The sequence below is a fragment of the Triturus cristatus genome, chromosome 2_2 (genome assembly GCF_964204655.1).
Source record: "Triturus cristatus chromosome 2_2, aTriCri1.1, whole genome shotgun sequence".
NCBI classification, from domain to species: Eukaryota; Metazoa; Chordata; class Amphibia; order Caudata; family Salamandridae; genus Triturus; species Triturus cristatus.
Genome location: NC_140582.1, coordinates 968,280,950 through 968,308,012, shown reverse-complemented (window position 1 = coordinate 968,308,012; position 27,063 = coordinate 968,280,950). Strand labels below are relative to the sequence as shown.

At 43.5% G+C, this 27,063-nt stretch overlaps 1 protein-coding gene across 1 annotated transcript in view; it reads left to right on the top strand.

Annotated features, from left to right (window-relative positions):
* LOC146863013 (ADP-ribosyl cyclase/cyclic ADP-ribose hydrolase 2-like) overlaps positions 1 to 27,063 on the top strand; it is a 234,883-nt gene that overhangs the window by 186,042 nt on the left and 21,778 nt on the right. The window contains exons 6-7 of the mRNA XM_085642395.1: positions 1,935 to 2,011; positions 18,601 to 18,693. Of these exons, the coding sequence (XP_085498521.1) occupies positions 1,935 to 2,011; positions 18,601 to 18,693 (170 nt within the window). The remainder of the gene's footprint in view (positions 1 to 1,934; positions 2,012 to 18,600; positions 18,694 to 27,063) is intronic.

The window sequence follows — 27,063 nt, the reverse complement described above, 5'->3', positions numbered from 1 at the left end:
TAGTCTAGGGGGGCCCGAATCTTCTGCATTGGACCAGACTGGCCCTAGTACGATGCAGAGGGCAGTGTGGAGAGGAATCTTTGTGGCTAACATTCCAATACCATCCTTCTGAGGGGGAGGTAAATTCTCGTATTTCCTTTGAGGGAAGCGCGCGCAGTATTTTCCTCACTGTTAACGGCTAAGTGGCCGTGTTCACCCGGGAAATACTTTGTAACGGGTTAGCGCTGCTAGCCCAGAGTAAAGGGCAATTAGAAGGGTGTATCTTCACGGACCTCAGCTGTCCCCACGTCATGCACAATGCTGCCTCTACAGTTATTACCTACATATTTTCCAAGGCCTGAACACTGCCTCTAAATTACCGCCAAGGCTCTAATAGTGGCCCTCTCTGGAAATACTACTGTTTCACCTGATCCCTTTATAATTGCATATCTCATGATTCTTTCATCAGATTTTTGTGGTTATGATCTCATTTTATTCAGATAAAAATACCCTTTATTTTTCTAAACTGGTCTTTTCACAGGGTTACTGCGTGTGTGTGCACCAATGCTTTACATATTGCCTTGGGATAAGTCTGACAGCTCTGTACCAAGTGGGAGGGCATGGGTCATCTTAGGTGTGTAACTTGCGTACTCTGACTAGAGTGAGGGTCCCTACTTGGACAGGATGTATGCCACTGCCAACTAGAGACCCGATTTCTAATATTACATCAGGAGGACGGTGCTTGTCACTGTGCGCTCACGAGCAGAGGAGTCAATGTTGCTTTTTCCTGAAACGATATCAGGTCAGAACATCCTCTCCAAAAAACACCCCATGAGGGTGGGCTATGACTTTGTGGTTTGTTCACTATCTGTTTCTGTTCCTTCCTGTCTCCTTGAGGCAAGCCTTTCCTTTGTGTGTGGATGAGGATCATTTCACGTCTTGTATTGCTCGTCCACTGTGCTGTTTGTCGTACCAAGAGAATTTATCCTCTGCTGCATGAAGGCTCTGAATTTATTTTTTAGAGGCCATCGACACTGTTAACCCCTTCGCTGCGGCGGAAATTCCGCCGCAGCGCTGGGAGGTGCGGGGGGGCAGCGCGGTGGCGCGGTGCTCATGACGGAGCCACTCTGTCATGAGCCACGGTTGGGCTGTGCTCATGACGGAGTGGTTCCGTCATGACTCCGCCCACAGCGCTAATCGCCCGCACAGGCGGGGAATTAGCGCCGCGTGGGCGGCGCGGCCGCCAACGGCCGCAGCATGACGGAACCACTCCGTCATGAGCACACGGCAACCGTGGCTCATGACGGCGTGGTTCCGTCATGAGCATGGAAGGAGTTAAGGAGGCTTTCTCAAAACGTTGACTGTTTTCTCTAACATATTCTCCTACCACTATTTCTCGTTTATGGCTAATGACTGGCCTCTTCCTTTTTCTTTCAGCGTCTTCCTTGTCATTTGGCTCCTGGCTTGTCCTGCTGTCTCAGAGCTCTTTGAAGGTTCTGTCCTCCTGTCAAGTGCTTCCCGAGACCATTGATGGGAGCGGCTGATGGGCACGTCATCAGCCACTGCCAAAGCGATGGTCACAATTTGCACTGTGATACGATTGTCAATTTTGATTTACTGTAGCAAAAAAACGAAACTATACATCGGGTCAGTTGATCCTATGTAACAATGTACATGTATTGTCCCGGGTGGAGTCCGCTGATCTCAGGGGACAGGCATGTCAGATGTTCCTCAGATATGTTGGAGATACCAGACTGGAAACGTGAGGGAACTGTCGAGCTGTATGATCATGATGAATCCTCAGTAAAACACTGATCGCACTCATGTGCTGATGCATGAGCCTCACACAACATGACCTGAATAGCATGCACCTATGTCGCATGATTATACCTTACTATTGCTTATTAGTTGGTATGTAATATGACACTTATGTCCAATGTTTTCGTGTATTACAGTATGCAAGAATCAGCTCAGGAATTATATATATCATGTTGAATGGGTCTTCTCCAGGTGGAGCCTTTCCAAGTAAAAGGTAAGAAAGAACCACAGAAAAGAAAAGTATGTACGCCAAATGGGATTATGTAAAGGACAAGTGAACAGTGGCATGCTCTTTATTTGTATATCCGGGATTTACTGTGGATAATAAGAACTGTATTATGTAATAAATGCTGATCCTTATCTAATCTTCTCCTTGGGGCAAGATTTGTGACCTCCTTAGGCTATATAGATGTATACTGCAGTGTCTTGTGATATTGGGACACAAATACAAACATTTTATAAACTGCGAGGTCCGACTTGCAATTCTATACGAATGGCAATTAGGAAACCACAATTTCAAATGTATAAAACTTTCATTTGAAATTCCCAGTAGGTCGCATATGGACCTGCCTCATTCATATTCATGAGGCAGGTTGCAATTTACGACACAGACCACCATGTCTGTGTTTGCTTTTACATAAAGCAACGTTTTGTTTTTTTAAATGGAGGACATTTTTTTTTAAAGGAAAACGGGATGTGTATCAAAAACAATAATGAAACGTTTCAGTTTTAATTTCCAAGAGTAGGCAGTGGTCTGTGGGACTACTGCCTGCTCTTAAAAAACGTTTTGGCATGCATTCCCACAAGGGAAGGGGTCCCTGAGGGACCCTTCACGTTAGCTAATACGTTAGCACCAAATTGAAATTGGAGTAAAAAAGCGAATGCTTTACGACCGCATTTCGGTTGCAAAACATTCCTACATACCACTGCGAGTCGCTATTAAGAAGGGAGGACCTTAACATGCCCCTACCTAATACCGAATCGCTAATCTATTTTACGATTCTGTAATAGGTTACGAAATCGCAAAATAGGGTTTGTACATAGGAAAAAGGTTTTTCTTTTGGTCGCAATGTGGTAAATATTTCATTACCGGTACTATTTTTTATGCGGTAAAGTTTAGTAAGAATAACTCAGTAAATATAAGAGGCAGAATCCGTGGTATTAGAGGTTCTAAAAGGCTTTATTCCTATACAAAGGAATGCAATTCGAATTGCAGGCTTCTATGCCATCACCACGAAAGTTCAGGAAGGAAGGGCATACATTATTGACAGATAATTAGTTTTATAGGAAATGCATTACAGTGAAACAGATGCAAGAGGCGTAACAGCTGATAACACAGATAAAGTGTGCATACGTAACTAATAAAGGCGGACATATGGGCGTAATTTAATAAACGTCATTATACATGATGTCACAAGTGGGTGGATCCATAAAAGAATCCTGCAATGTCAGCAGAAATATTTGGCAGAGATGCGCGCGCAGCCGCATGACGTGTAATTGACGTGCAACTAGAGGGTGAAGGGGACTTGACATTTAGCTCTACATGTGGAGACAGAAGTCTGGGGGGTCATGTCAACCTAATCCCAAATCATATCTAATATCCTATGTTTAAAGAACTGTGTTATCCAAAAGGAAAGGTCTCTAGGATAGAATCTATTCTATACTGACTGTTAGTGCGTGTACAGGCGTCTAAGTGTCTACATGAGATGCGAGGGGGTAGGAATATACCATGGTAACGGGGGCTATGAATTACTTGCATGAGGACAGCGAGGCCTGGCCCTTTGCACGGTAGCTGGAGGAATGTTTACCTAAACTACTAGACAGGAATGCATCGGATGAGGAGCGGAGCAGATAATCTTGAAGGTGAAATACAGTTTTTGGCAGGCAACAGGCTGGATCAGGCACCGTTAGCCGCGCAGGGAGTAGGACAAAGTTCATGGATACAGATGCAGGCTCAGACTGGAGCTTTCAGAGGCAGAAGGCAGGAAAAGGCTTGATGACAGAATTCAGGGCCTACTCGCCTGAATCTGTAAAATGTGGAAAGTGAACCACATAAAGTCGGTGGCCTTTCATACTTAGGAATGGAATATCTGACCCGTTCATGGCGGATCTGAAAGAGGACATGTTGACGGTGGACGCACATGTATTTGCGTCTTCAAAACTGGAACTGGAGGGAACATACATGTACTTATAGCATGCACATGGAGCCGTTGGGGTCTACGATAGGGGACATAACTGATCACAAAATTCATATTTCCTCATTCCCTCCTTGTCCCCTACGGACCCTCAGGAGATATCGATCTTCATCAATCCATCGATCTGTTCATATAGCATCATTTGTTCTTCTTTCTTCTTCCGGGATCTTGAACGAAAACTTGGATATGGGATACACGATGTGGCACACAGACCACAAATCGCTGGCCCACATTGTAGACATAAGCAGCAACTGAATAGTATGAGAAAGCCAATACCTAAGAAGGATAGGATTCTCCATCCCCAGGCTGACAACACGCTCCAAAACCAACCGGACCAAGTCCAGGTGCCTGGACTCTGGTGTATCTGGCTTATAATCTTATGAAGGCGGGTTATGGCTTTATATACTGACGGCAAATTTTCTGGTATGAAAATGCAGCAACTTGATCCGATGACCCTACAAGCTCCGCCCCTATCGGCCAGGATGACGTCAAGGACAAGACGATTTTGAAGCACAACAATCCGCATAGCAGACTGCTCTTCTGTTAAATTGCCTAAGGCGGAAATAGTCTCGTTCACTACTGCTTCAAGGGTTCTAGTTAATCTACGTATCAGCTTACTATTAGTGACTGTACCTATATAGGGAAAGAAACCTTTATTGAAATCTGTGTATTGCTCCCATGCTGTTTCAGTGTAATCGACAATTGGGAGATCTCTCTGCTGTCTATTGTGTACTAAATGGGTATTTCTGTGATAATCAGGAGGAGCTAGGAAAACAGGTGGTAGAAGGAATGCTATGTAACAGGTACCATCCCAATCTAGAGGTAGACGTATATATGCGGTCTGGCCACATATAAAGTAGGAATGGCGAGAAGCTCTAAATGTAGACTTGCCTTGATCACTGAATTTTATTACAGTGGTGCATTTACTATGGCCCATGTGTATGGAACCATTCTTTCTTACACATAATTCCCCTTTTACTGGGAATACTGACATGGCGGGCAAGATTGGTGTAGCTTCAGATTCAACGTTCAGGATCATGAGGTTAAGTGTAAAATTACCTAATCCATATACTTCATTTTCTAGATCAGTTCCTGTTCTTTTGGGAAGTCCCTCCTTGTTAGGGTAGCAGACTTTAAGCAAAACTAGGTTCAGGTTTCCCCATACCCAGTTGTCTTGATAAACTGCGGAATTGGAATCTAGGGAATTAATCAAACTAAACCATGCTCCACAGGAGCCATTGTGTGTGAACGGATAGGGAAAGAGGGGCAAAACTCCCTTATAGTTCTGATAGGGAGGGAGTCGGCCACATATCCAACAATTTGTGGCATTGCTGGTCTGATGGGAATGATGTAACATACTAATGAATGTGTTGTTGCGCAGCGCAAATCTATAGGACAACTCATGCGGAGGTAATTCGCTAAAAGAATGTTCTGCAGTTACATTATAAGCACGCTTAAGAATAGGGTAATACATGTGCAATAGTATGCTGGAAATAATGATCAGAAGACTTAGAAAAAACAAAATTAATAATGTTACTATGCAGTGACTACGAAGTGATTTACAATACGCATGCTTTTTAAGCTGCATCTGTTGATTTCTTTCTCTATTCCGGTCTAGAGGATACATGTCAGAGACAAATTCAACCGATTCACCTTGGAGAGGACTTAAACAATCAAATTGTCTGACTTGCTAGACCTTAATTTTAGTTTGTAAAGTTCTGGTTTTGACTGCTCAACCAAGGGGAGCTTTGAGTCTGTCTGTGAGGGAATACAGGGTTGAGTATTCACACTGGATGGTAGTCCATAAAATTTCTTGATGTGACTCGAATGCAACCACCCTTTACGTCCCTCGATCTTCACGGCTGTCCTTGTAGTTAGTAGAACAAGCTTCGGCGACTTCCACCTAGGCTCCAGTTGGGTCTTCCGGTCGAAATTCCGGACCAGAACCAGGTCACCAGGAACCACGTCATGGGGCTTCACCTCAGTATTATCGGGAAAAGCTGCGGTTACCTGTGAACGACAAGATTGTAGTGCAGACATCAAGGAAGCCAGGTAATCTGTCAGCATATTACAGTCAACATCAGTGATTTTGCGAGGTATAGGCGTCCCCCACATATTTGGTGGTCTACCGAAGATCACCTCGTACGGGGATAGCCCTGTTCGAGAATGTGCTACCATTCTCATGTAAAAGAGCGCAACTGGTAAGGCTACTATCCAATCGACACCTTTTTCTCTACATATTTTGGACAATCTAATTTTCAGGGTTTGATTATGGCGTTCCACGAGACCTGCTGCCTCGGGATGTCGGACACAGTGGAATTTCCATTGGTAGCCTAACAAAAGGGAGACGTGTTTCATTAGTTCGGATGAGAATGGCTGGCCGTTATCTGAGTAGACAGCACGTGGTAAACCGTACCGTGGGAAGAATTCTCGAACTAACTGTTTGGCAGTAGTCGGGGCTGTGTAATCTGAAACCGGGTAGGCTTCTGTCCAACGGGAAAGAGCACAGACAACTACGAGAACATATTTGAATCCTCGACATCGTTCCATCTGGATATAATCCATCTGGAGGACTTCAAAAGCATGATCGGGAGGTTGAAATCCACCCTGCTCTACGGGGATGCTTTTACCTGGATTAAACTGACAACATATCATACAGGTACGAACTTTTTGTTTAGCTGCTGCTCGCAAGTGTTTGTTGAACCAAATGTGTTGAATGCTGTCTAGCATAGCTTTTTCTCCTAGGTGCGCTGGACTATGTATTGTATTAATGATGACTTGAACCATGGAGTCGGGAAGAAACCATATAGATTTTTCCTTCGTCATCCATCCTTGATCCGTTTGGATCCCTCCTAATTCAGTCCATTTCTTTATTTCTTCTGGTGTAGCATGTGTCTGTATGTCAATTACATCAAGGGTGGGATCCTTAACTGTCATGCAATGTATTGGTGTCGGAACTATTGTCTTTGTCATGTCAGTTGTGTGAGTCTGATTCTGAGCAGTCTGTTTAGCTGTTCTGTCAGCTAGGTCATTACCCTGAGAAATGATATCGGTAACTTTTGTGTGGGCTTTGCATTTCATAATCGATATTGCAGTAGGTAGATGAATCGCGTCTAATAGGGCTTGAATGAGGGGTCCGTGTTGGATGTGGGCACCGTGAGAAGTTAAATAACCTCTCTCTCGCCACAGTACGCCGAAGTCATGGACGACTCCGAATGCATAACGTGAATCTGTGTATATGTTGACTTTCTTATTTTTGGCTTGAATACAGGCTTGTGTCAGAGCGATGAGCTCTGCTGCTTGAGCTGACAAAGTGTTAATACAATTTGTTTCAATGACTTCAGTGTCTGTTGTGACTGCGTAAGCGGCCACTAACTCTCCTGTACTTGTTCTCATACATGACCCATCTACATACAATGTCAAGTCTGGATCTGACAAAGGGATATCTGTCAAGTCTTGTCTGGGTTTCGTCGTGATAGTAATGACTTCGACACAATCATGTGCCAATGGATCTGTTCCACCCACTGGTAACAGTGTGGCAGGATTTAACGTATTACAACGTCTGATTTCTATGTGTGCCTGAAACAATGTTAATTCATAACCAGTGAGTCTCGCTATAGTCAAGTGTTGTGTTTGTGTGCGGTTCAAGAGAACCTCTACTGCGTGTGGTACTTGTACTGTCAATTGGTGTCCTAGCACTATGGCATCGCTTTGTCTGATAGCTAAAGCTGTTGCTGCCACCGATTTCAGGCACGCAGGAAGAGCCTGAGCTACTGGATCTAATGTACTAGAGAAATAAGCACATGGTTTGTGTGATCCTGCTTGTTCCTGAGTGAGTACTGACAAGGCAGTACCTTCGCGTTCTGTAACAAAGAGTGTAAACTGTTTACTGTAACATGGTGTTGCTAAAACAGGTGCTTGGCATAAAGCTTTCTTTAAGCTTTCAAAGGCGTGTGTATGTTCTTGAGTCCAAGGGAGGACAGTCGATGTGGCTGCCTCCTGTGTTGTCAACTGGATGAGTGGTTTTGCTAGAAATGCATATTGAGGGATCCACTGCCTACAGTATGAAGTGAGACCTATAAAAGCCCGCACCTCCTTTTGTGTCTTGGGTGGTGGCATGTTAGCAATTAACTGGATGCGGTCGGATGTAAGCTGCCTTCCCTCCTTGGACAGCGAGTGCCCAAGGTAAACAACTCGCTGGACACAGAATTGCAGCTTAGAAGGGGACACCTTGTGCCCCTTGTCGGCCAGAAATTTTAAAACTGTCAGTGACGCTTTTTCACATTCACGTTCACTTCGGGCGGTGATCAGCAGATCATCGACATATTGAAGCAAGGCAGTGTTAACTGGCATGTGGATACTGTCAAGTTCTCGTTTCAGTGCTTGGCTATAGATGCTGGGGCTTTCTGTAAATCCTTGAGGTGCGCGTGTGAATTTAAAACTTCGTCCATTTAAACTGAATCCGAACAGATATTGACTTTCCGGATCTATTGGGACGCTAAAGAAAGCATTCTTGAGATCAATTACAGTGAAGAACGTTGCTTCTGAGTCAATAGCTGTTAGTAATGAAGAGATATCTGGGACCACAGGGTATTGTGGTACAATACATTTATTTAATTTGCGCAGATCAATAACTAATCAATATACTGGTGGTGCTTTTGGATCCGTTCTTTTAAGAATCGGAATTATCGGGGAATTACATACATTGGAGTCGGTTTCGACAACCACTCCTTGTGCAATGAGCTCGTCAATGATTTGCAGCAAAGCCACTACAGCATCTGGTGGTAACTTGTATTGTCGCATTCGTGGTAGTACTACTCCTGTTTTCAGTGTGACTCGATATGGTGTAATGTTCATGCAACCAACATCAGTGGGGCCTTGTGCCCATAAATGTGTAGGTAAATTCTGTAACCGGTGATCCATGTCTCTAGACACGTAGTGACCTTTAAAGTCACGCAAAAATAGTCGTACTCCTTCCGGAGAACAACATATTATGGCTCCTAGAGCTTTCAATGTTTTTATACCTAACAAGTTTTCCGGACATGATTTAGTAAGCAATAAATCTGTAGTACGTGTCAATGGACCCACCGTCAGTGGAAGAGGTTGTGTTACTTCATTAATGATAGGTTTTCCTGAGAATCCAAGGGAAATATTCTGTGAGCCTGAGAGGGGTGCCCCTGGAACTTCACTGCGTCTTATAGTTGTTCTGCTTGCCCCTGTATCAAGTAAAAACTTTCTGTCTTCCCCTAATATTTCACTATGTACATAAGGTCCCTCTTGATCTACAGGAACCTCGATAAGGGGTAAGCCAACTTCCCTCTCTAGGCTATTTCATGTGTATCGCTGATAATCGGGATAATCTGCTTGTGCATACTGATACATCTGTTGTGTCGTTGCTTGTGTTGCAGCAATAGGCTGCGCTTGTGGTGGTGCTACGATCTGTTGTGGAGCTGCCTGTTGCGGAGCTAGTTGTTGCGGAGCTAACCTAGGTTGTGCATGCTGAGGGATTTGTTGTTGATTCTGATCCTGTCTAGGTGGACGTGGTCTCTCCTGGGTTCTACCTGTGGCAATATTATGTTTCAGGACTGGACAATCGTGTATATAATGACCTTGTTGTTTACAATAGTTGCATGTCCCTTTCGTAGGACCTGCGGAATCACCCTTTAGATGACCATCAGCTGGAACTGACTGAGCAACAAGCATTTTCATTTTTGTATCTTTCATACGTCTTTGTTCATGTTCTTGTTCTTCTCTAATTCTATTGTGGTGATATTGTAACATCTGTAACATCTGTGATGGGGTATTACCTTGCCAGGTACTTTCGAATTTCAATACTCTATTCTTGACTTGCAGCAGAGAATTTTCAACTAATTTTGTCACAAACAGATGTGGATATGATTCACTACTGGCTTTTATGCCACTATTTATACCAAAACATTTTTCAAATCGGGAATAGAAATCACTAGTGTCTTCATCTGGCTTTTGTTTACAGGCTGATATTGCACCCCAGTCTTCCTTCTTCGTAGTTAATAAATGTGGCAGTACCTGCACTAGTAGCCCTGGTAGTGCTGTAGTCTTTTCCCCAAGCCCTGCTCCTGCAGCTCGGGCCCTTTCTTCGTTTTCTAATGCTGTCCAATCTATCTTTTGGTCTCCCACCTCCCATTCCTTTTCTTTGAGTTTCTCATAAACACCGGTGGGTAATAGGACCTTTAATATTTTCATAATGTCGGGGTAGGTATACTCTCCCATGAGTAACATGTCTTTTATCTCACGGTGGAAACCTGCTGGATCCTTGTCATGGCTGGGTACTACTTTCTTCATTTCTAATAATTCCAGTTTAGTTATAGGCGTGTACACAAACACGCGTGTAAAGTTATTACCGTCACCTCTGATTGGGTGTACTTCGCGTAACGGGTTCTGTCTATCTATGTGATACATTTTTCTTCCCATGATGGGAACTGGAACGTGTTCTGGGCATACGAAAGTTAAATATTGGTTTCGAAATTCTAGAATTTCTTTAATCAAATCAGTACCTGACCCTCTCCATATATTCGTGAGTAGTTCTGTCAATATGTCAGGTAAGGGTCCTGGATCGGAGTGTTGGCTTTTATATAATATAAGGAGGTGTTGAATCATGTATATACTAGCTAAACGCTGTTCGTATGGGTCAAGATTCAGAAACGTGTGTGCAAGTACATCATCATTGTATTCACTGGGACTGTCAGCCCATTGTACTGCTGACCTGGCTAATTCTTGTTCGTCCATGGAATCGAGCATGTGGTACCCCCTGCGATCTCGGAGTAATTTATCAGCGGCTTGGAATAGGTGTTCGGGGGACTTTGTATTTAACATAGGATTTGGAAAATGTCTATTACATTCTGGACGTGTCGGACGTATCGGGTCATTAAAGCCTCTAGTATTATTATGGGGTCTTCCTCTACCTACATAAGCTATCGTTTCTAATTGTTCTGATTCTTGCTCCTCCTCTTCTTCTGATTCTACTCTGTCTGTTTCTCGTCTTTCTTTATGTATTCGTTCTACTTCCTTGCGGATCTTTCGACACATGGCGATTATACACGCCTGTCTATCATGTTTCTCTTCTGATATGTTCTGACCCCATTTGGCAAGTCTTTGCATGGTATCGTGATCTGCCCCAGGCCTGTCTTGATTCCTAATTACGCAATTTATGAAAAAACGTAGTAGTTGTCTTTGGACATCCACTTTCTGGTATTCCATAGCTTCGTTAATACTTTCTGGACCTCGCCCTGTTTGGACAAAGCGATATATATCGTCTAGGTGTTCAACCATTCCTGGTATCGTCATTAAATACAATGTAGCTCGTCGTATACGTAGTGATGATATGAGCAATTTGTCCTGTCTGCCTGGCACTGGATCGTATCTACAATCCACAAGCTGTTCTTTAAACATGTCGGATGTCGCTAGTTGAGGTGTACGTTGGAGTGCTAAATCTCTAAGGGTCTGTTTATTTCGCGGCGGGGTGGCAAACATGTCTGTCGTACCTCCTGTAGCACCATCTAAGGTGCTAGGCACGAAAGGATTCGTTGGACGTAGGATAGAGATTGTAGATGCGGGAAAAACTGTAGAAACGGACGGACCTGTGGGAACTTGTGTAGGAGTGTGTAGTTGCGGGGATACAGACGGATGCTCTTGGTGTTGAACACCATCGGCAAGCGGTGTGTGTGGTATGGCATTAGCATACTCGGGAGCTACGTCATCTAAATAGGAGGAAAGGAAAACGTCCTTTGCTGTTTTGGGATGTGTTTTGGGATGTGCTTTTATCGGGAGCAATGGAGGAGTTAAGTCTTTTGGTATTTCTGGGGTAGCCTTAGGTAACCCTTCGGCCAGAAGAGGATACATACCATTCATAAGAGTGTTTCTTTGTCTATCTACTTGTTCTGAGTTTACTCGGGTACCTTCCTCAAGTAATAGATTTTCTCGAGTTTTATTTGAATTCTCTCTACCTTTCTCTTCCTGTCTGAGTGCTTTTTCTGTACGTCTATATGATTCTTTACGCCATAATTCAATGGCATCTTTCTGTGACTGTCTGGCTTTCTTTTTCCATAATTCTTCTTCTACTCTCATGATGCAATCTGCATCCCAGGTCCCCGCTGCGGGCCATCTCTGACTCTCTGGTAACTCTTTGGTGTAGTCCACCCATAAATCAAGAAATAATACGGCATCTAGGCCATGCTTATGATACATAAAATACCCTGGAGTGTCCCTAGGTGGGATGGGAACAGCTTCTTCGAGTACACCTTTTCTGGTTTTGATCTGTCTTAGTTTCGAAAAGAGCGGCATTTTTAGACCTTATTACTAGAACACACTTTATACAAGGAACACAATAATGAACAGTCATTCACACCACAATATATAGAACGTATTAAAACATTTAACACTTAACAGTTTTAACGAACGATGATAACTAATAGAAAACTAGTTACTGACATAATACTGACACTAGATAATACTTATTTATATGCAAGACATACTATATATACTGCTAAACAGTACAGATACACTGCTGAAACAGTGCAGACCGGATTTGTGTACCCAAACCCGTCTTGACCGGCACAGACTATGTGCACGTAAAATGCCTCCCCGGTAATGGTACTCACCGGGTAGCTCGGAACGGAAGGCCTCGGAACGGAACTGAAACTGGACCGGACTGGACTCGACTCGACTGGACTCGGAACTTCGGAACCTGGTGGGCCTCTGTATACCTCGGATCTTGCTCTCTCAGCTAGGCTCTGGTCGGGATACTTCGCACTTCTCACCGCCTCGTCTGGGTGTTGATCGCAGCCTCAGTCGCCCCCGCTTGGCCGGAGGGAGATACAGGAAATCCTGCAGGTACGCGTTTTTGTCCGTTCAGCTGTGGCAGGAGACCGGGCCTGCAACGCACCTCCGGCGCGTGAGATGAGAAAGTGTCCCTATTCGGGCGCCAATTTATGTGGTAAATATTTCATTACCGGTACTATTTTTTATGCGGTAAAGTCTAGTAAGAATAACTCAGTAAATATAAGAGGCAGAATCCGTGGTATTAGAGGTTCTAAAAGGCTTTATTCCTATACAAAGGAATGCAATTCGAATTGCAGGCTTCTATTCCATCACCACGAAAGTTCAGGAAGGAAGGGCATACATTATTGACAGATAATTAGTTTTATAGGAAATGCATTACAGTGAAACAGATGCAAGAGGCGTAACAGCTGATAACACAGATAAAGTGTGCATACGTAACTAATAAAGGCGGACATATGGGCGTAATTTAATAAACGTCATTATACATGATGTCACAAGTGGGTGGATCCATAAAAGAATCCTGCAATGTCAGCAGAAATATTTGGCAGAGATGCGCGCGCAGCCGCATGACGTGTAATTGACGTGCAACTAGAGGGTGAAGGGGACTTGACATTTAGCTCTACATGTGGAGACAGAAGTCTGGGGGGTCATGTCAACCTAATCCCAAATCATATCTAATATCCTATGTTTAAAGAACTGTGTTATCCAAAAGGAAAGGTCTCTAGGATAGAATCTATTCTATACTGACTGTTAGTGCGTGTACAGGCGTCTAAGTGTCTACATGAGATGCGAGGGGGTAGGAATATACCATGGTAACGGGGGCTATGAATTACTTGCATGAGGACAGCGAGGCCTGGCCCTTTGCACGGTAGCTGGAGGAATGTTTACCTAAACTACTAGACAGGAATGCATCGGATGAGGAGCGGAGCAGATAATCTTGAAGGTGAAATACAGTTTTTGGCAGGCAACAGGCTGGATCAGGCACCGTTAGCCGCGCAGGGAGTAGGACAAAGTTCATGGATACAGATGCAGGCTCAGACTGGAGCTTTCAGAGGCAGAAGGCAGGAAAAGGCTTGATGACAGAATTCAGGGCCTACTCGCCTGAATCTGTAAAATGTGGAAAGTGAACCACATAAAGTCGGTGGCCTTTCATACTTAGGAATGGAATATCTGACCCGTTCATGGCGGATCTGAAAGAGGACATGTTGACGGTGGACGCACATGTATTTGCATCTTCAAAACTGGAACTGGAGGGAACATACATGTACTTATAGCATGCACATGGAGCCGTTGGGGTCTACGATAGGGGACATAACTGATCAAAAAATTCATATTTCCTCAGCAAACAGAATCGGGCCGTTTGCAACCAAAAATAAGCTACGTGCATGTCTCTCATTGTTATTTGTTGTAATTTGACATATTTAAAGAAACACAGATGCATACAGAAAGGAAGTACCTGTTTCTTACTCTTTCCTTTGCTACATGATAGTATTTACGCTTAAACAGTTTGAATTTACAAAAGCAAATGGCTATTAATTCTAGCTCTTGCATTTACAAAACAAATCCCAAAGTAGTTAAACACTAAAATGCATTCTGCTCTCCTAACTGTCTCTTACAAACTCTCTTCTTCCTTTTTTCAGATTCATCTTTTAAAGTGTACAGGTGATATATTGTTTATTTTAGGTCTTGCCACACCCCCTCCCTGACACACATTTTTGGATAGCCCCTTTCAGACAATGGCTACTATGGTACAGCTTTAACATCTGACCGAGTCTTAGTATCAGCCCATGTAATTTCGCTGATGTGAGTTACTTGAAAAACAAGGGCCAAATATATCAACATTAGAGTTAGCGATTACCAAAATTGCGATTCTCTGCGAATCGGAAGTCGCTATTCCTAATGTATGAAACTTATAGAGTTTCACTTAGCGATTCCTAGTGGGTTGCAAATCAACCTACCTCATGAGTATTAATAAGGAAGTTTGCAATTTGTGACCCTTCTAGCAATCACTAAAATCACAGAGATGGTGGCCTGTAAGGGTCAGTAGACCACCATGTCTGTGATTGCTTTGAAATAAAGCAATCTTTATTTTTTAAATGCAGCACGTTTTCATTGAAGGAAAATGGGATGCGTTTAAAAAAGAAAAATGAAAAGTTTTCTTTTCATTTTTTAAGAGCAGGCAGTAGTCCTTAGGACCACTACCTGCTCTTAAAAAACGTTTTTACCACCATTCACAATGGCTAAGTGGTCCCCTGGGAACTCCTTCCTGTTTGTGAGTGGCTTACCACCTACTTGAAGTAGGCAGTAAACTGCGATTGTTTTGCGACCGTATTCCGGTTGCAAAACAACCGTACATGCCCTTGCGACTCACTTTTAGGAAGGGACAACCTTGACATGCCCCTTCCTAATAGTGACTTGCAAACCCTATTTTGCAAGTTTGTAATAGGTTATCGACTTGCTAAAAAAGGTTTGGTACTTGCCAGAAGCCGTTTTAGCTGTCGCAACTGGCCCGATTCTACGGTTGGACATCTGTCCATAGGTGCCTATAGACTGCACTGTATTGTGGTATGTTCATTTTTATAGGACATGTGTGGTGGATTAGTGGCATCAGTATGTAGCTCCATGTTGGGATTTACAAAGTGATTAGCATTCTGGGTGGAGCGTTTGGAGCTGACCAGCCTTTCAGAATGCTCGCTTTGTGGGCTATAGCCATGTCACTGGCTACAATTTGAGAATTCTGTATGCACCACCCCCCTGTTTCTCCGGTGCGCTGGTTTCTCAGTGGGATGCGTTCCTCCTCGACCCACAACTCCCTCCCATTCTAAGGGTAGGTTTTGGAGAAAGTAGGGCACTCAACAGGAAGAAGGAGCTGCCTCACAGCTGCTCCATTTTCCCACTGCGGTTCTCCTTCTTCTTCCTCCTGAACCTTTCCAAGCTCCACCTCTAGCATTGTTGGAGGAGGAAAATAAGTCCAATCAACGACGGAAAAGTGGAAAAATATAAATTTGAACATTTGTTTATAGTTTTTCTACTTCTGTGTTAAAATTGGGATTACATTCCCCTTCAGCAAAGCAAGGAGAGCAGCCTGGGGAGTTGTGTCTCAAACACCGAGTACCCAGCACTCCTTTCGCCTCCGAGTGGGTAGAGTCTCTGCTGAGCGCTGGGCACTGTTCCTGGCACAGATGTAAGGGTCTGCAGCAGTTGAAGTGCAGCGAGAAATGTTTCCATGGCTCATGGACTGAAGTCATCTCCCCTCACACCAACCCTAAGAAAAAGGTAGTCATTCAAAATACAGTTTTCGCTGCAAGGCCAATGAGGTTCACAAAATTTGGCAAAGCAAATCCGAACGCCGCATCATAAACAGATGTTCAGCAGTAAAAGTCAAGCGCATACTGTTTATGTGACTGCTGCACTGGCTTTTGCATTTCTGCGTTTTTTTATTTTTCTGATTCTGGTTAATTGAATTGTATACCTCACAAGGGGTACACAATTAAAACATTTTCCAGGAAATATCTTTAAGGATTCTTGAAGTGTGACATATCAACCAAGAACAAACAGTATACATTTCAAGTACACTCCTTGAAATTCATTTTAAATGTATGTATTTTATGCAACATGTGTATGCACCTAATAGACAAAGCATTAACTAGACTCAATGCTACTGTAAACAATGATTTCATTTTTTTTGCCAACAGTATGTGGATCTTGAGATTTAAAACAATCCTATTCTACGTTTAGGTGATTATTATTTCTACGGACATTGTGAAGCAAATGTGTTAACTGAATTGTAACATGATATCGATACAACTTATTTAAGTTACTCCCATTTTCCCTTCTACCAGCAGCAAGACTACTTCTAGATGTAAAGATACAAATGAACATCTCTCTTACACCAAAGGCTCTTGGCTGGTCCCAATCACAAAGCAATCTCTTTCAAGCTATCATGCATCACTCATGAGCAGTAAATGGCAAAGACCAGAATGTCTTCAATCAAAAAGCGCTTCATAATTCCAACTGGGGCACTTATCTTCGAGGTGCATCCCATCTAATAATTCACGGTTTACAGTAAGGCAACTATTGAGGGCACTACTTCTTCAGTGCATGTCGCAAAATATGGAATGTTCTATCTGCAATGATTAGAGCTAGAAGCATGGATGAGACTTGGTTATTCCAGCGTGATCCAGGGTGCCAACTTCTAGCCACTCTTACAGACAGATGCCGCTTTAGTACCCTTTAAAATCAAGGGAGAACCAATCAGAACAGTCCCCCCAAAATATCCCCTTACTGAGAACAGGGGGTATCAGTACAAAATGAAATGATCACTCCAAATCGGACACTCTCTTCAATCTTACTTGTCAAACCAGAATGAGCAGCTGTCCGGATTTGCACACAGCACAGCACCTAGAAAGAGTCGAGCGGGGACAGGGAAAGAATGGGAATAATCTTCGCTGTTAATGTTACCTACCAAAGCAGAAAGTTTCAGCACCTTTGACAGAAAAAAGGAATGCCACCGATGCAACAACACAAAGCACCGGCCCACACGTGAAAACCATGGATCACTCTTCAGTGTTTACACCCTCGGGTCGCCAGTCATCCCGACAAGCCTCCTCTCGCTATATTCCTTAAGGCCTGCGTGACACACCGACTGACACGCCCCCTCTCCTCCTTTCTCTCGAATGAGCCACTCATCCCCGATCCTCCGCCCTCTGCACGCCTCGCTCTCTCTGCATGCCTCGCTCTCTCTGCATGCCTCGCTCTCTCTGCATGCCTCACTCTCTCTGCATGCCTCGCTCTGTCGCATGCCGATTAGTCTTACCCTGTGATTGTATTTCTGCAAACTGCTCACACCTCAGCTCAGAGTGCAACAGCCCCTTCTGTCCTTTTATTAAACCACATACATGCAATCTGACAGTAACTAGCCTCCTCTAGTCTGTCTACCCAATCTGTGAATCATTTGCATGAACTCACACTAAAGTTCATATCAAAGTCCTATTAACTTAATATAACACAATAAACTAGTAAATGCATGTTTCCTTGAATAAATGGCAGCAATGGTAGAATGCTTCAACAATTACCAATAACCACTAAATTGACCAATGATCTTGGGTTTCCGGAGTAAGCAGGTGCTGCCGGCACAGGTAAGAGCGGTGGGGCAGTGGGGCGGGGCGGGGCGGTGGAGCAGGGAAGTCGACAGACGACTGGATATGTAAAATTAAATTAAAAAAATAATAAAACCACTTACCTTGTGCTCGCCGTTGGCGATGCGGCAAGCACAAGGTAAGTGTTTTTATTATTTATTTTATTTAATTGTACCTATCCCGTCGTCTGTCAGCTCCCCCCGCCCCACTTCTCTTACCTGTGCTGACCGCACCTGGTAGTAAGTACTATATAAATGCACTTACAATACAATACTTGTAACATGTGACATTAACATTAGTAGCATATAAAGAAAAGTAGTAAACCATTTGAAAATGTAAACATCACACACTTTTGTGGACAGCAATGCAAATAGAAAACAAAGCACTTATATATATATATGAAACAGAAGGTTGCATTAAAGCCTCAGTATGGCCGCAGTAATGAGCATAATCGTTTCAGATTGCACATTATCGTGATTATAATCCGAGGGATTCATTTATGACATAAGTGAGATCAAATACGTCCAAGATATAGTGCATTAAATATAAAAATATCAATGCTGTTGCTGGGGATAAAAGTTGCTAAATGATAATACAACGTAACCTTTTTGACAAGAAATTGTTTATTAACTGTCCCATATCAATGTATTAAGTTTTTTCGCAGACTATGAACTTCCTAATTTCCAAAGTGCTCAAGTCTCTCGCTTTGAAATCTGGGTGAACGATGACATTGAAGGACCTGATCTGTAAGTTAAATCAAGAAAATTACCAACAAAAAACGTAATTCAGTCCATCTAAAAATTGATGTATTTATATAATTCAGAGCCACTGCTGTTATTGACATGGGAAAAATCGTCTATATATATTTGCATTATTCTGATGTCAGATTATGAAATAGTTTGTGGCACATTTATATGGTTTGCATGATGATAATTGTAGTACATTGAGACATTTGGCACAGTTGTTGATAAGCGCTCCAATCTGAAGCAGTAACCATCCTTAAGGAGAATTGTCTGTCTTTGACAAAGTGCAGCCTCTATAATGCCCATCTGTAATCTGTTGTCACCTTGAAATTGTTGTTCTAAAGGAGTGGCTGAGTGTATGACTGAGCGAATAATCCAAGTATCAGAAAAATGCATGCTTCAGATTAAGCAATCTCAAGGTATTCTAGTGCTAGGCACAGAAAATACTAATGGTAAACGAGATAGGACCTGAAAATAGACCCTACCAGTATGAGACGTATAGGATCTATGGAACGATAACTAAAGTTACAAAACATTTAACATTAATGATGATAAAACATTAGCAGAAATAAACAAAAATGTGTTGTTGGATATGTTGTTAACTATGATTATGGCTAAAACTGTGATTCTGGGCTGCATTGAACAAGATACCGAAGCTACATTAGTTTCGGGGTCCCCAGCGCCTTGACTGCAGATCCATCTAGCAGTCCTCATTATGCAGATATAGCAGTCCTTTCACTTCACAGTACAAACTCACACCCTGCAGCTGGCAACCCTTCATGAATGAGGCTAGAGCTCCATCGTTTGCTGACTTACAGCAGCCCCGTTTACATCTCACCAAGAGGCCACACCTCTGGTTATCATTTTGGACCACGTTCCTCATCTATTACCAGCAAAAAGGGAGAAGTGGATGGACCTGAAAAATGAAGTAGTGCATTGAATCGGGAAAAATGCCGGTTGGGGAGGTGATTTCTCACCTGAGATTTTGACAATATAGAGAGTGTACTGGGTGGGCCAAGAACTAAAATCATTGCAGGAGACTGTTGTCATAAACTTTAGATATCAGGGGTTAAGAAGACAATTACTTGCAGTAGTGAAACATCTGTCTGATTCTAAAGGTCGAATTAGGGCTCTCCTTATGGGCTTTTTCCATAAACCTACTCATTTTTTGGGTTGGGTGGGAAACGGTTTTTGTCAGAGCTAGGTAAAAACTGTGGTACTAGTCCAGGCTCCCTTGATTCCTGTGCATAATCGGTTTTCCCCTTTGGGCAGCCTGCAGAATAATCAATTGACTCCCACCACAAACTGAATCCCGACCTCTTTCCGCTCCATTAGAATGTGATGTACTCAGTAAGACGTACTTGGTCTCAGTGCCAGAAGGTGATATATCAACAAATACTTTGCAATTTCCAATATTGCCGAACTTCGCACCAAGTTATCTAATGAAGTCTGGTTAGAATATGTAAAAGGTCTTGATCTTCTCTGTTTACAAAAGACCTGGGCATTGGATGATTTCCATAGCAATGTTTGTTTGTCATTCTGCAAACCCACATTACCTCCCACTTGTGATCAGGCAAGGGGAGGATTGGCCATTTTAATCCCTGTTAAGATCCCCCGCCCCTAGGTTCTTCTCCTTGGTTTCAAGTATTAATGATATCTGGAGTAAGCTCAGTTGATCTGTTCAATTATTAACTTTTATCAGAACCTATTCAATCAACGCTATTTCGATGCTGTGGCCATATTAGATGACGCATTGTTAACTTGAATTTAAAAAATCTAGAGTATTGTTTAATGTGGGCAGGCAATTTAAAAATTTCACTTTATGTGAACAGAGGGGGTCGCAGGTGTGTGGTCTAGAGAACACAGATGGCCAAGCGATGACTCATTTTAGGCACTCCATTTCTGGGGCTGCTCTAAACAAGATGTTATACTCCAATGACCTCCTGTTTGTGAGTGAGTGTGGTTTGCAACCAACTCGCCCCCCCAAGTTCTACCCAGCATTTATCGGGGGCAGGAAACATAGTATCATCGATTTTATACTGATTTTAAATAAATTTCAATTCAATTCAAAAACTTTATTCGATCATAAATTAATGATCATAAAAGTACATACATACATTAATATAAAAACATGAGGTTTCAGCAAATTTTAAATTAATCACATATCATAGAACGGTGCTTTTCCTCATACATATCGATTTTAAAATATATACAGCAGTAAAATAGCAAATGTCCTGTGAGTTAAGCCCAAATAAAAGCCCCATGGCTGAAACAATATTAAATACTTTATATTTTTTAAAAAGTGGTTTCAGGTATATTTTTCGAAGATGGAGATAAAGAGGGCATAGCAGTAAAAAATGCTCCGTACTTTGTTTAGTAGTCCCATCACACGGACAGGGGGCAGTAGTATATATCTTCATTACAGGATACGCAACAAGCAAATGAACAGTCCCCATCCGAAGTCTTGTTAACACAAATTGGTGGGAACGAATATTAACCATTTTGAGGTATCCTGGGGGCCCCATTTCTTCCTTGTTATATTTGTCATAAAAAACATGTGTGGAGAACTGGACAGTAGCTGCGATACGCTTCATCCTGCTAACCCTCAGAAATTCATGTTTAATCTCAGTCTTCGTGATGTCTAAAACACAGGAAGGGTTATCACAAACCCTAAAATTAAAAAGGTCATCAAACGTTCGAATGATATAGTTAAGCCACGGGATACGGGAACATTTATCCAGTTTTAGACAATCGGAGATTATCTTTCTAGTAAAACCAGTCTGTTCCTTCGACCAGATAGATCTCCATACTAACAGGGGTCTTAATCTAATCAGGTCTGATAGATGTTCTAAGCCAGACTCTTGATGGATCAACTTTGTTGAAGAAGAAGATGGCAGACAAAGGAGTTTTTTAATAAATTTGTTCTCCTCTACCTGGAGCATGTTATTGTTACAGTGGCCCCACACTCCTGATCCGTATAGAGCCAGAGCAACACATTTCTGTCGGCATAGGTATAACATGTCGAATATCCGTCTAGAGCCTAGCTTGGATGCAAACCTAAATAGGCCAAAAGAGCACTTAGCCATCTTGGCTCTAACATTTGTCATTTCAGAGGTCCACATCCCCCCACTATTAAAAGTGATACCCAAATAACAAAATTTATCCACCACTGTTATGGTTTGATCTATAACTGTAAAGGGCCTTAAGTTCTTAATTTTCTTCCCACAGGGCATTATAAAAGTTTTTGAATTATTAATTTTTAATTTCCTCCCCTTGATAAAATCTGCAAATTTATTCATTAGTTTTTGCAGCCCTAAAGGGGTTTGAGAGAGCAGAACCGCGTCATCCGCGTAGAGCAGAATTGGGATGGGCAAGCCGCCTGCAGTCGGTACATCTGCACTTATGGAGCGAAGTTCCGTCTCAATTGCATTAATAAAAAGGGAGAAAAGAAGAGGTGCAAGAACACATCCCTGCCTAATACCTGATCCTATTTTAACACTAGGGGTACACTCCCCCGATTGCCCATATCGTATTTTTGCTGTCAGATTCCTGTACAATTGGGCCAGGAAATAAATAATATCTTGAGGTGCCCCCATATCCAACAAGGTTGACCACAGAAGACCATGGTCAACCAAGTCGAAGGCACTGGATAGATCGGCAAAACAAAGAAACAACGAGCCTTGTTTGGCTCGTGTATATTTACATATAATGAGATCTAGATTAATGCACTGTTCTATAGTGCCCAACCCCTTGCGAAATCCATACTGTGAATCCGCAAGGATCCCATTATCTTCTACCCATTCTTCCAGACGACTTAATAATACTCTACTCATTATTTTTAGGGAAGCAGTAAGAAGGGAGATCGGGCGATAATTTTTTGCCTCGCCCCTATCCCCTTTTTTATATACCGGAATAATGATTGATTCCCCCCAGGTCTGTGGAGCCGCAATCGTCGCAGCTGCATTGAAAACCTTTGTTAACAATGGGCTCCAAATGGAGATCTCAGCTTTATAAAGGTCAACGGGTACCCCGTCCGGGCCCGGTGCCTTTCCCCCCTTGCTAGCCCGAATGGCTGCATCTACCTCTAAAATTGTAATATTGAGAGGTATGGGGGTTAATGCCATGCTTTCATTATCCCCCCCTTCAGCTAGTCCTTCGGGGTTGAAAATACTAGTGAAGTGAGACACCCATTGTTCCTCAGATACCTGGGCTGACATTACCGGGACATCTTCGTTTTGAAGGAAGGGGCTATTTACCGTGGACCAAAAAAGCTTGGTATCCTTAAGGTCCACTGCTTTAGTCAGGTTGTTCCAAGCCTCTTCCCTTAATTCCTGTTTCCTATCCCTCAGATGAATTGTATATTCCCTTCTGAGGGTATTAACTGCTTCCTTATCTCTCGGTTTTTCCTTGAGAGCAGCTTTAAGTCTTTGTAAAGATTTGGTACATTCTCTGTTAAACCATCCCCCATTACTCCTAGGGCCCTTTTTTATTCTTCCAGTTAAAATTTCAGCAACATTTTTATTAATAGTGTCGAAACTAACTAGAATGTCAACGTTATTCTTTCCAGGTTCAAGACAGCATTCCACCTCTTCTATACAGGCTGACACGATAGTACAAAGTAGATGTTCCTCGTTTTGCCTACCCCATTTAATTCTAGGGCCATTGGGTCTGTGTGGGACTATATCTGTCACTACACCATGTACCATCATTTCTTTGACCCCCCATAAAGAAAGAAACATTGTTAAACAATTATGATCACTAAGTGACGGATCTACTATTACAGGTAAGGAACACTTGGCTACAATACTGGTAGAGACAATGAGGTAATCGATAATCGTGGCACAGTTCCTACCAATAAAGGTTGGTACCGAATTACCCTCACTGTCACCCCTAGGTGTCATAATACATAAATCCATTTTTGACAAAAACGAATTAAGAGAATCCCCATAAACCGAGTGCATAAAGTGGGTCTGTTCTTCCCCCCCATCATCCCCATACCCACACACCCTATCGCCAGCAAGTGGACACATGTAGATGTTAAGATCACCACCCCACAAAATGTCAAAATGCACGTCATTACACCCATATAGGCTTTCCACCTCAGCTTCAAGTTCATCAACCGTGTCAGTATTTAAGTGGTTAAAGGCATTGTTGTAGTGATTTATAACTAAAACATTTCGCCCATTCCTATTTTGTAACCACAGCAACTGAGAGTGTTGACCAACTATCCGGTGTATTTTTACTCGAACCGGTAGACTCACAGAAAGCAGTATCACCATTCCTCCTTTGGCTCTCCCCATGTTGGATGGTTGGGCATGGCAATTATAGGCAACATACCCATCAAGATAGACATCTTCGGCCGCCCAAGTCTCCTGGAGACACAGAATATCAAACTGGGTTATAAATTCTAACCATCCAAGACGTTCTACCTTGTTATTCCATCCCGCTATGTTCCAGCTCGCCATCTTATAACCCCGTTCCATTAAACTATCAGCCTCAGTGGATAAAGGGGGCAAGATGTGAACATGGGTTAAATCCCCTGGCACGGGATCTACAGTTGGTAAGATCTGACTAATGCTTCCGTTAGCCGGGGAAAGAGCCTTGAGGTTGCAGTCAAACTGGGCAAAATTACTTGTGCAACCCCCAGTACTACATATAACATTGTATCCAATGGGTGTATCAATATCTATTAGACCTTTTTCCCCCGTTCGTCCGCCCATATCTCCCCCTCTATCCCCACCAAAATCCCTCTCCCCCTTCCCTATGACTCGATGGCATCAATCGCAATCTTCCAGTCCACTAAACACCTCAAACCTGTTGGTGGTATCTAGGGGTGTAAAAGGTTTGAGCTGTTCCATTCTCCTATGTATTAGAGGGTTATATCTTGGGCCTATAGTGTTCCACCCATACAGATCTACTGCTGGTGGAGGTTGCCTCTCACTAAACATAGGTCCATTATTGTAGATGGGTGGGCAATATGGGTTTGGTTGCATTTGCCTCGATAGAAGTGGGGGGGGAGCTCGCTGTGAATGATGATTTGGTGGAAACACCACTGAGCGGGGGTAAAAATAGGTTAGAGGGCGGGGGGTAATAGGTTTGCTATCGTGGTCTGTCGGCCAATTAAGTATAAAGTGGACGGCATTCCGATCTCTAAAATTAATGACCACTATATCTCCCTCAATATCCTTGGGTCTTCCTCCCAACCAGGGAAGGCGGCGGACATGAATAATTTCTCCATTTATATTATTTGTAATAGGTCTGTGTAGACTTAGCCAGTGTGATATTTTATTTCTCAACTGGGTAAAGCTCTCCCGTTTATCTTTCTCCAGCTCCGGTACCCCAGTAAGAACTACCACTAAGGGTACTGCTTCTGGCGGAAGTTCTGGAAGAGGACCCTTGTTAAATTTATCTCGGGCAAGTTGCTCGTTACCTCTCTCTCTATTTAAATTCCCTACGGCTTGACCAGAGTTATTCCGCTGTCCGTTGGACATTTCAGCCTGTTCTGATATAGGTTTACTATTAGGTCCAACAGGAATATTCCCTGATACACTTCCACTCATACAAATTGAGGGTTGAGGCTGAGTAATAATCTGTTCAGGGGTAGTTAATGTTATTGTAGCGGATGTCCCTGATGAAGAAGGTACCGTTGGGGCTTGTATAGGGAGAATAAACGGTACTTTGTTGGTTACGAGCCTTTTCTCCAATTCTTGTTCTATATTCCCAAGTCTGTCTTCTAGTTTATCAAGTCTTTCTATGATAGCCAGGGAATAGGTCCTCATTATGGACTCTATGCTCCCAATCAGGACCCTGTCTGGAGATGCCTGTATCTTTCCCATCGCAGGGGGGCTATCGATAATAGGAATAACAGGGTCGGTAAACGGAGTTACACATGTATGCGTTGGAGAAATTCCTTTCCTTCCTTCGTCTAGTACTTTAACCAATCCTCCTTTGGTACTAACACCCTTCTTCGTACCAAAGTCTGCATGGTTAAATTTCCTCTTGGAAAGGTTACTTTTACGCCGTTTAGCCGGAGGGGGGCCATGAATTTTAACTTGCATAACTTTTTTAACCCTACTGTTGGCTACTTTGTAGGAATTGGGGTAATTTGCGCTTTAGTTATCACAGCTGGATTAATGATACCGGGAGTAGTAACTGTGTCTACCTGATTGCTATTAGTGCCCAAGAGTTCGAGTTCCCTCGTAGATGTACCTTCTCTAAATATTAGAGGGATACTATCCTGTGAGGTAGTGCAAATATCACCCTTAGAGCTCATTAGCACCGGTGACAGCGGCAATGGTCTGTTCTTTAAACTTTCAATCGACCGCCGTCGTTCAGATCGTAGTTCTTCAAGGGTAGGGGTAATTGAAGGATCGAGTAGGGGTTTCTTAAAATACCTGTCTAATGTTCCGTCTATCAAACCCACCGACTTCACATGGCCAGGTAACTCCAGTGTTGGGGTTTCAATGGACATGATGTACGTACAATGAGCCCCACAAACAAACACTTACACGATGGGTCTATGTTGAACGATGTTCGGGCAGGGGTTCTTGCCCAGTCCAGTCTCCTCGTGTCTATGAGGGTCTTAGAGGGTCCGCCCTTAGTCCGGGCTTTGTCCCGGACGATGTCCCGCACACGCGTCCCGCTAACGCGTGAGGTCCTCCGGTCTTATATTAGTCGGAAATAGAGGGGGCGGGGTCACGGGAAGAGGCTGCAGGTGTGCTCAATACAACACGCACAGCCTGCTGGACCTCGCAGTCCCGTCCTCCTCCACCACACTCCCTCTGGCGATTCACTAGGTCCACAGGGGCTCCCCGCTTCCAGGTTCAATAAAATCAATGCCCGGCAGGGCTCCGCACAGCTTCTGGCAAAGGGCTTAGATCAGGCAAGGACTCCTTCGGCGAGTGGCCCCCGCGTAGCGGGGGCCGCGAGCTGTTTTCACCGGTCAGCAAGGGGCGGGGTCACGGGAAGAGGCTGCAGGTGTGCTCAATACAACACGCACAGCCTGCTGGACCTCGCAGTCCCGTCCTCCTCCACCACACTCCCTCTGGCGATTCACTAGGTCCACAGGGGCTCCCCGCTTCCAGGTTCAATAAAATCAATGCCCGGCAGGGCTCCGCACAGCTTCTGGCAAAGGGCTTAGATCAGGCAAGGACTCCTTCGGCGAGTGGCACCCGCGTAGCGGGGGCCGCGAGCTGTTTTCACCGGTCAGCAAGGGGCGGGGTCACGGGAAGAGGCTGCAGGTGTGCTCAATACAACACGCACAGCCTGCTGGACCTCGCAGTCCCGTCCTCCTCCACCACACTCCCTCTGGCGATTCACTAGGTCCACAGGGGCTCCCCGCTTCCAGGTTCAATAAAATCAATGCCCGGCAGG